At 37.1% G+C, this 11,694-nt stretch overlaps 1 protein-coding gene across 1 annotated transcript; it reads right to left on the bottom strand.

The window, feature by feature from the left end:
• Positions 1–11,063: 11,063 nt before the first annotated feature.
• On the bottom strand, positions 11,064–11,462 carry LOC149818970 (uncharacterized). The gene has a single exon (XM_089986314.1). The coding sequence runs from the start codon at positions 11,460–11,462 to the stop codon at positions 11,064–11,066; it is 399 nt and encodes a 132-aa protein (XP_089842440.1).
• Positions 11,463–11,694: the final 232 nt, after the last annotated feature.

The raw sequence follows: 11,694 nt of genomic DNA on the forward strand, positions 1-11,694 counted from the left end.
ATCCTAGACTAGGATGAGATGTAGATTGAAAGATATGCCCTCTGCAAGTCAGCAAAAAAATTTAGTCCTGACAACGAATCTAAAAAGTTAAAATATTTTATAAAAATCATATCTCTCAGAATACTCAGAATTTGTGGCTAAGATTTTAAGGTGTGTTAGTCTAGATATGGAAGAACACACGGTTAAAATCTTAGATTTTGATTCCTCACAGCTTGAAAACAAAATTCACAAAAGATAATTTTGAATCTGTAATTTTATGTAACACGTTATGTCAAATAACAAAAACAATGTGTTTCAGTATTTTTAGCTTTCTACTTTAGTTGAATTAAATTTTGAATTTTTTTATGGGCTTGAATCTGACATATCAAGTCACTCACAATAAAATTTCAGCATCTAATTCTTCTCAGATGATTTATAACAGATTTTTCATTAGAGAGACAGAATTAGACAAGTCTATTTTATGATAAGAAAATAGTCTATGTTATAGAAATTTTATTCTATGTTCTGTAATGAGTTAAGGTATGAGTTTTTGCTTGTATGCATGTAACATATGTAAGTACCTTCAGTTAAAATCCCAGAGCCTAAATCGTTTTGTACGGTTTATGATAATATTTCTAATGATAGGCAAATTTATGTGTTATAAGCTCCGAATTAGGGAATTGTTTTGTTGAAAGCATGAGATGATTCAAGAAGTGAACCAGATGGGTACGTGATAGTTCCAAAAGTGAATAAGATGGACATGTGTCAAACTGATGAACAATATGTGGGTTTATTGAGGTAGTGTGCTTGTGTCATCTTTTGTGAACATTTTTTTAATGTTAAACTTTAAATTTTGCCATGATGTTATATTGTGCAACATGATGTTATGATGCAATATGATGTTATAATATGCAGAATGATGTTATAATGTACAACATAGTGTTATGATATACAGTATAATGTTATAATGTAGTATGTGGTTATAATGTTCAATAAGTTATGAAAAGTATGCATATACACGTGAATACTCATGAATGACCAAATGGTTTAAAATAACCAATGTAGTGTGATAAGTGCATGAATATGATATGTAACATATGATTATGATATGCAATAAGTTATGAAAAACATGCATGCACATGTGAATACTCATGAATGATCAAATGGTTTAAAAGAACCAATGTGGTGCCATAAAGCACAAAATTATGAAAAATATACATGCACACATAAAGTTATCTTAGAGCGGATGCAGGTGTACAAATGTTTAATCGGTTTAAAGATACTAGATGACATACTAAATGGGTTATCAAAATTAATGTGTTGATAAACTATGCAATTGTCATGAGTTAGTGGTATCATGCTCTTGCAATAAAGGCATTTGTAAAAAGTTACCGCAGAGCGGATGCAGGGGTAATTGGTCAGGAAGTGCCGAATGATAAAATGCAATGAACCCTTGCCTTTAATAAAAAGAACTAAATAACTCATTTAGTCTCGGGTTTACCTTAGAGAGGGTAAGTGGTACACACTCCGATGGATCGCGATAATTTTTTTTTCGAGCGAGAAAACTCATTTGATCCCAAGTCCTGAGAGCTTAAGGGGGCAAACTACCAATGTTGTCCTAGGGGATATGTCAATGTCTTCTGTAAAAGCTTATGTTGCATCCTATTTTAGTGGCTACTGATGAGATTTCTCTTAGTCTTGAACCGCCCTCAGTGAATTTATTTTAGTAAGTCACTCAGGTTACTAAAATACATGGCATAATAATCCCTAAGTGGTCTCATCTGATTCAAGAGAGTGACCTATGAGTACTCGCATGAATGGTAAGCAAGAGAAACAAGGCTTTACATTTGAGCAAATTCATTGTGTTAAACTTTTGTTTAAAACATGTCTTTAATGATTCAAATGATTAATCATTGATATGTTCATGTTTTGTAATATGAATGCATGAATTTAACTGCTATAATTGTCCATCTGATTGCATTATGATTATTATATAAAATTGTATATGTTATGAACAAATATATCATTACCTGTGTACTTGGTTTTGAGCATACATGCAATGTTATTGTGTTTCTACTAAGACTCAATGAGTTTGACCCCTATATCCTAACCATTCAAGTAATGAGTAAATGAGTTGGAGTAATGGTGGGATGTTATAAGCAGTGCAAAAAATCAATTATTTGTCTTAAAAAATTATTTTGGAAAATGATCTATGATTAGTAAGACTTATTATTTTTATTGACAATGTTACGGGCCTTATAGCGTAATGTTTATAAATAATTCATTTAATTGATGAATGATTTAAATTAGTTCATGCATTATAATGTCTCATTTTCATCTTGAATTTTGGATTATTGAGTTGGACCCGATCCACAATTCGAACCTAGACTTAAGTTCGATATAGGGAATAGTTTCAGTCCCATGTCAAAAGTACCTATAACCCACTCAAAATTCTAATCGAAACCAAAATAAATATTTTGTTGTATTCTAAAGAGTTTAAAAATATATGAGGTTTTTAAATATATTTTCAGGATAAAATTTTGGGGCATTACAAAATCTATTTCTCATATCTTAGGTATATATCCTTTCATGGTAATTTTTGTGTGGACATGTTTACTTTTATACATTCATAACCAAATAATCCCTAAAACGGTTCTGAAAAGTCTCAAATGATCATAATTTAAGAGAGTTTATTAAGTTTATTAATGACCATTAACCTTTTCATATTCACTTTCTGTTTGGAAGCAACATTTCAGAAAGTAGCAGCTACCACCTCATAAATGCATTAACTCCCATCCCACTTGCCAGTTTCAAAACAACCACTACATGGTAGTTTGACCAACTTTTTGGCCAAATGCATTAACTCCTATATCAGTTCCTAGATTCCAAATAGGGCCTTATTTACAAATGTTTGGCTTTTGTAATTAAATTTCCTAGAAAATTTCTCAAGATTATAGGTTATTTACAAAAGCATATCCAATAATTTTTAAATATTTTAAATTCATACCTAAGAGTATCAGTAATGCAAATACATGCTTATTTTATCCTTAGTTGTTCAAGTTCATACTTATGTTGACTATGTTCCCCTCAACTATAGTTAATAATCAATAAATTCTAACTTGTACCAATTTTACCCTCATTAATATCTCTTCTCTTTGTCCATTTTACTCACATGATTCTCTCTCTATTACAAACCATTTTTCTACCCCAATCCGACCCAGAAGATCAGCTCGTGTTGAATCTGCCTCAGCGGTAGTCGTCTAACCTGTTTGAGTCTACATTAATTATCAGAGTCCACCCCAGCTAGGAGTTCTATCCAGGATGGGACTCTGGTGGGATGCCTCTGAGTGCCCTCTTTAGGGAGGATTATGGATGTATTTTACTTATTTACCCTTCTAAGTTTCTATAACTAGGCACATATAATTTAGTTTATTCTTAATGAGATTTATTGAGTGTTCCTCTAAATTTTTTTCATGTTCTTGTATGTGATTGCTCCTTGAGAGAAAAATTCTGCTTTCACACTTGTTCATCCATCCTCGCTCATCACCGGCCAGTCAAATACAAATTTCTCCCTTTCTGCTGTGTTTCTACCTTTGGCCTCGATCCTTGTGCCCACCAGGTGAGAACCTTGCCACTCTCTCTATAGATTTTCTAAGCCATATTTTATTTTGTTATGTCAAATCTTTATCATAAGTCGTATTTAGTTTTTTTGATTAGTGTTAGATCAGCCCTACATTGATCTAGCCAGGCTTCAGAGGATTTAGTTTTGTTCCTCACCAAAAAGTCTTTAGGATTTTCGTAGAGCCGAATGACAGTCCTTGTGGCTTCATAGTCGTGTGATTGATTTTTCCTAGCCCGTACCAAGTTAGATACATATTTTGGTTCAACGTAGACACTTTTGGGAGGGTCTGACCAACCTAGGTGATTGACCATTGTACCGAGACATTTCTATCTTGTGTGTGGGAGACCCACATATACTCGATCATGTACACGCTCGGTGCAATCGGTATTGTACCGTAACTCCTATATCCAAATTCTACATTGCAAGGTTTTATGCCTTTATTGATTCCACAAATCTGGAAACCCATGACATGACGAGATCTCTAGACTTGGTAGGTGAACTACGTATCGCGTTTGAGGCCCAATCCATTAAAGTGGATAGCCAGATCACCGACTTGAATCAGACTGTGAGTGGTCTTCAAGAGATTGGTAGCGCTTAAAGGGAAGGTGGACGAGCATTTTCAACAGTTTATCACTATTATAGATGATATTTAAAACCAGTTGGGTTGACGACACGATCGTCATGGAGAATCCAACTCGGCTTCCTCAAATGGGCCCTATCAGACTTGGCAACCCAGGTTGGAGTTATTGAGGTTTGCCGGAGCTAACCCTACGAGTTGGCTATTTCGAGTAGAGCAATATTTCAGTATTGTGAGGATGCCTAAGGAGGATCGGCTGGCTTTCACATTAACCTACCTCGAAGAAGATGTTATTCACTGGTATTACTGGTTGGTGTCTCAGCTAGTGACGCCTACTTGAGAGGAGTTTTTCTATCGCCCTATTGATACAGTTTGGCCTCTCTGCCTACACTAATCACCATGTCTCATTGTCCAAGATTCACCAATAGGGCAACGTGATCGACTATCAGGTAGAGTTTGAGAGGTTGAGTAACCTCATCACCGACTGGTCTCAAGAGTCACTGATTGGGACCTTTATCATGAGCCTCAAACCAGACCTATAAATCAAGGTTCTGATTGCAATACTTATATCTCTGATGCAAACTTTCGAATTGACATGCATGACCGCGGAGAAACTGTAACGGATGAACTCACGTTGGACCTGGCCAGGAGGGATGCTGAGTCAAAGGAGCACGTCCCAAGGGAACATGGCCTCTAGCAGGACCATGTCCCACCCCACACAGGAGGTTGCACCTCCTAGGTCTACCGAGCAGACCACAGATTGCTCCCAGATGCCTAGTCGAGCGTTCGAACCACAACCCAAGATACAAGTAAAGTGACTCTCACGTGAACATAAGGAGAAGCGTGCAAGGGTCTCTGCTATCACTGTGATGAGGTATTGACCACGAACTATAAGTATAAGGTACTGAACTTGTACCTTATCGATAGTGAGGCTGAAGACAATGAGTTCAGTGACCCCGAGTTGACTGATACCTATGATACCTTATTTTACCATGCGTTAGTTCGCATAGAGGTGCCTGAGACAATGAGGGTGTAATGCCCCAAGATTTTTAACCCATAAAACATGTGAAAATTAAAAAAATTTCTTTTATTGAAATAATCGTCAGTGGAAACACTTTTAACCTTGCATTAAAAACCTCAGGTGGATTACATTCCACATAATAATGATAAAACTGAATTTAAATGCGGATAACAATACTTATAGTAACGTGTATCCAAATTCAGCTCTCGAAAAAAGAAAATGTCTAGCTCTCGACGTTGCTGCAATATTTCGCATTTGCTCCACAACTATACATGATTATTCACTTAAAATCCTATAAAAATAGTCATACTCAAGAAAGCCTGATAGGTCTACACTAGAACATATAGTGTGTACATATAGCACATTAATGATAACATAGTTCATTTAATCATATATCTATGATATACATCAATCATAGTACACATACATGATATATTTTAATCAAAAAAATAGAATGCATTCATTTTCTAAGTAACTAAGTAGGCATGATGTATCATTTAGTAACATGTTTAACCCATTAAGTCATAATCTCAAGCCAAGGTCCATACTCGATAAGGATATAAAATCTCAAGAATATATGTAGTATATCATTCTAAACTTTCTATCACAATCAACATGAGTAATCACAAATATACATCATTAATCTTGAATATTAGAATTTACTTTCAATATTCATCCTCTGATATTCATTGTATCTTGAAAACAAGTTAATTTCATTTTGGATCACTTGGTCTTGGGAATGTACAACCGCACAAGAAGTTTCTGTGCTAGTCTGATTTTTTGATTTTGGACAATGCACTTCCTTACTGGGATTTACCATCCTAACGAGTTACCCAATCTTAGACAATACACCTTCACATAGAGATTTATCGCCCTAGCCAGATCACCTGATCTTAGTGATGCACACTGTCACAGAGATTCCTTTTAGAATAGTTCATCAATGGATCTATTATCATACATGCATAAATACAATTAACTGATCAGAGGGTCAATGACCACCAATTCGGGCACAAGCATGTACACATTCAATTAACCAGATACAAAATTATCTGCCACCACTTTTGAGCGCCAACATATATCAATTCAGATGACCATACACAAGGTCATGAGCCACTTGTTTGGGTTTGATCAATCGATTGATCTCATATCAAAAGTAATAATTATATATTTTATTTCTATTATAATGTAACTCAATAATTTTATATATGCATCATTTAACTTGCATCACATCATTTAGCAACATATCATAATATCGTATTTCATAATATTCGTACATTTGTAAATTGAATATCGAAGCATGCACACAAAAATCCAAAACATGCATATATAATTTCAAACATATGTATCTAATTCCAAATATATGTATTTCACAATACAAAACACCTAAACCTTAACACATGCGAATATATACGTATATTTGTAAAACCACGGCTGCGAACATATATATATATATATATATATATATATATATATATATATATATATATATATATATATATATATATATATATATATATATATATATATATATATATATATATATATATATATTTTATTTGTAAAATAATGCATGCGAGCATCTATTTTACTTAATTTAAATCATGCATTAGAATATCACAAATATCAGAGTTAGTGTAAATTTACCCTACATTGTTTGAAGATTGTAAAAACTCCAAAAATGACAAACTTTTTCAATAGTGAGCTCCCACACTTGAGAGCTACCCTAATTTAGTAGATTTAGAGAGAGCTTAATTAGAAGTTACTCCCAAAATCATAAAAAAATTAGCTCTTTTACTCCATGAAAATTGACACCAAAAGTGAGGAGAGGGAACTTGAGAGAGATGTGAGCGTGGAGAGTGAGGGAGTGAAAGGGGTTTAAATAGGGGGGGGGGGGGGGGGGGTTACACAGTTGGTGAGGGAAAGGGGGAAGAGGGGTGTAGGGTGTGGATATAGGGTGGCCATATGATGAAAAAATGAGAGAAAAGCAGAAAAAAAAGGAGGGAAAAAAAGTCGAGAGGTGATGAGATCCAAATGGACCCAACCCATCACTTGGTTCATGGATCCAAAACCAAGTTTGCATTCAGTTTGAGTCTTGGGTTAGATTCTCTTGGATCCAACCCCAATCCATTAGGTGAGGGTTTAAATGAGAGGAGGAATTTGGGTTGGATCCATTTGGATATGATCTCTAAACTATATATACAAATATATATTTATATATATTTAAATGTTTATATATATTATTTATTTAATTACTTTAAATTGGGTTCATTAAATGAATCTGATTTCACATCCAAAACATGTGGGTTGATTAGTTTGAATCTCTCTTAAGATCCTAACTGCAACTAAATTCTACTTTGGATTGGATCTGCCAATTGAATCCAAATCTTAGTCATGTAAGTTTGTTCAATTTGGATCCCCCTCCTAGATCCAAATTTGAATTATGTGGGTCAAATAATTTGGATTTCTCTCAAGATCCAAACTAAATAGTTATTAGATCCAATGGATCCTGCATGTTCTGTTTGAATATTTTTGAACTTAAGTGTACTCAAATTGATTCTTTTGGATCCTCCATCGAGATCCAAACCCAAATACATTTTTAAGCTTCATAAATTTAATGATTTAAATTTGAACAGGTAAATTCCTTAAATAATATATTAAAATATTCTAAAAAATTCTTGGATATTACAATGGGTACTTAGTAGAATCGGTGCGTCGATGATTTCAATGTTGATAGACACCGTTCGAGGCACAACTTTGTCTATGCCCAAATAACTAAACGAGCCAAGTGCACGACTACCTCTTAGCATCCATTTGAGGTAGTAGTCAGGAACAATAGTAAACTCAGATGCACCGCTTTATGTCCTGGAGTCTGTTTGGGGATGTAAGAACTCATCTTGACCACAGATATACACGTACTATAGATTAAGGGTGCAGACATTGTTTTAGGAATATAGTGGCTCCAGTCCTTGGGTTTTGTCTGGTAGAACTTCAAAGATATGATTATGAAGTTTTAACTACAGAGTCCATTTGGTGTCGATCTGAGCCCTTTCATGGACACCTGCTTCTCTAGTTGAGTTAAAACAACTCACCAAGGTGGTCCCGGAGGATATGTCACAATATTTATGATGATGTCAATGGGTGGGGTGCCCACAACCCCTACAGAGACATTGAACGATTTGGAGGCCTTGCTCTAGGAGTTTGGCACACTTTTCGATAAGCTAAGGGACAAGTCGGCTAATGTTTGACCCTATATATATGCACATGAATAGAAGATAGAGATTAAGCAACCAGTGAAGTAGATGCCCTCGACACGTGGAAAAACTACATGACTAGTGTTTGACCTTGAAGATGACAAGGATCGATTGCTGCAACAGTTTTTTGAGATATCTCGTCTTTGAGGACAAGGCATGTTTGAGAGGGATCAATTGTTATCATTCCTTTTTTACCCCCATGTCTGAACCTAGAAGATCCACCCAAGCGTTAGCTGCCTAGCCTGTTTGGGACCCTGCATTAATTATCAGAGTCTACCCCAGTCGAGAGTCCTATCTAGGCTGGGACACCCGCTAGAGTCCTCTCTAGGGAGGATTGTGGATGTATTTTACTTATTTACCCTTCTAAGTTTCTTTAAGTGGGCATGTACAATTTAATTTATTCTTAATGAAATTTATTGAGTGTTCTTCTAAATTTTGTCCATGTTCTTGTGTGTGATTGTTCCTTGAGGGAAAAATTCTGCTCCCTCAGTTGTCCATCCATCTCCGCTCATCGCCGGTTAGTCGGGAATAGATTTCTCCCTTTCAGTCGTGCTTTTGCCTTCTACCTCGATCTTCATGCATGCCAGGTGAGACCCATGCCTCTCTCTCTCTCTCTCTGTCCGTTTTCCTTTGTGATCGTGTCCTCTACACGAAGACACATCCAACCCCCTCGCACGCCTATATCTCTCCCTCCTTGGCTGAGTCCCTGCCAGGACTCGTCCCTCTCCTTCACAGTTCATGTGATTGTGTCCCGGGCTTGGGACAGGGCTTGGCTCCATGCTTGGCCAAGTCAGCCTGATCGTCTCTCCTCCCAAGGACACGACCTTGCCTTCTTCCATGCTGCACACCCACGTATGTCTGACTACTTATGTAGTGTGATTCGTCAAGCCGCACACTGTTCCGTGTATTGGACTGATAAAACCGGTCCGCTCAAGGTTCAGGTTCTATCACTCTCTCTCTTTCCATTTACCAACTCATGATTCACTTTCCCTCTCTCTCTCTCTCTTGCTTTTAGGGAGTGGATCCAGGTTTGGATATGGATCTATCTCAAATCTTAAGTGGTCTTGTGGATTTATTAATGGCCAATCTTGTGGTAGGATTTGAGACGTGGTGTTGGGTAAGGATGCAAATGGGTGAGAGTATTGTCAGAGTTGGATAACATATGACAAAATGTGAGTCATATTGGAACAAAACGTACTTGGGTCGAGCCTAATCCTTGTTAGAACAGGGTAAATAATAAAATATGTAGCGAACTAGGTTGGGAATTAGTCTTACCTAACCTGTTTTACATGTTCCACATGAAAATTGCTGTAATACAACTCACATTTGGCAGATCCAATACCAAAAGTTATCATACATTTGTATCTAGGATTCTCGTATGATACCATGACAAGTTTAGATATAAAACCCAACCTACTTTGAACTCATGAGTTTAGTCACTAGTTGTGCTTGACCAGACTCATATTAGCTTTGGGTTTATTCAAAACATGGAAAACATTTTGATGTGCATAAAAAAATTTGAAAATGAGTAAATTTATGCATGTTGATCCAGATCCAATTATATTTGTTAATTCAATTTCAGTTATACCAGAATGCCCTAGAGTGTTGTGGATGGAGAAGATTGTCATGTGGGATCTTAGAAATGAAAATATTTAAAAGAAAATAAAAGAAGAAAAAGGAAATGATAAAGGGGATGAGAGAAATAGGGAAACACTTGTTAATGGCAAAATATGAACCATCACCTTGGGAACTAACCCCGGGTATGATTCTAGCTAACCGTAGAATAAAAAAAAGTATGCATTTGAATTACCAAATTTTCTGGGGTATGAATCTGAAATATAAAAAGAACTGTGTATGTTTTTGTAAATAACCCTAAAAATCTCTAACAACCGTAATCTAAATGAAGCTGTATCCCATATTTTTTGTGTCACCATAAGATAATAATTTGTTTCCCATATTCATTTTTATAAAATATTTAACTTTCATAATTAAATTTCCTTAATTACGACAGGGAAAGCTACTTTGCGATTATCAATCTGTCACTCAAGTTTAAAGGAGAAAACATTGAACACTTCTAGTCGCTGCCAACCAATCGGACATGAGTTAGAATCATGGTCCATATCCAAATTTAAGGTGCTGGTACCATGTTTGGGCCCGAATTCATCTGGCTAAAGCAAAAGCAGATCCACATTTGAGACCAGGTAGCCAGAACCGGATCTGATAATATCCCTACCTTTTAAATATTTTTCACGTAACCTTTTTTGGATCTTAACCGAATCTCATATCACTTCTGTTTAGCTTATAAATTTCCAAACCAGATCCGAGTCCATATGCTACTCGGATCTTGTACATCCTGCCTGAATATGTAATTGGACCTGCTTAGTAGGCCCAGACCCTAATGCAGTCGAGGCATGGTTAGGTGATCGGGCCGAGTACTTTAAAGAGTACTAGGGCCATACAAAGCATAGAAAAATCACTGCAGTGCAGCTATTTTTCATGTAAAACACTAAACACAGAAAATCATTGCGTGTTCAGCCATCACTGGATCTGCTCCGGATTCTAAAACAGTAATTTTGGTAGATCTTCCTTTGTAAATCCGGCGACAAGTTTATGTCAGTGTGACTCTACTTGCTCAGAGAAAGAGGAGCCGCAGAAGGGGCAGAACCGGAACTCGGGATTGATGGATGAAGTGCTCGAAGGTAGCCGGACTCCGACGCGAGCGCATGAGCAGCAGCGTAGGAGGACGTCGGAGGGAGGTTGTGCGGGCTCGTCGCTCCCCTCCGGCGGCGGGGGTGTTGCTGAGAGGGAGATGCGGTAGGGCAGCAGCAGCGAGCAACCGTCGCAGTAGAGGGCAAGGCGGTCACCCAGCGTTCGCCTGACAGGAAGGAACCAGAGCTTCAGCACGCGCTCGTACTCGACGATGGAGGCACTGGAGCCGCAGCGCATGCAATGCATCTCTCCCTCCTTCAGCACCTCGCGCACCCTCTTCTCCTCTCCTGCAATACCAACCATATCTCTTTTCCTTTTTCTCTTTCTTCTCTTCAATGTTCACCTCTCTTCTCTTAGCGGTCATCAGGCCACACCGAGATCGGCTGCCTTGAATGACTCATTAAGGAAAACCAGGTCACTTAATGATCCCGCCTCCCTGCCAGGTAAAACTCAGAGTTGAGGACACGATCACCCATACTTATTGGCTGAGGTCTGAAAGAACAGGGGCACTATGCTTTCTCTTTTCCTCTTTCTA

Source organism: Nuphar pumila, chromosome 13 (genome assembly GCF_984573655.1).
Source record: "Nuphar pumila chromosome 13, dmNupPumi1.hap1.1, whole genome shotgun sequence".
NCBI classification, from domain to species: Eukaryota; Viridiplantae; Streptophyta; class Magnoliopsida; order Nymphaeales; family Nymphaeaceae; genus Nuphar; species Nuphar pumila.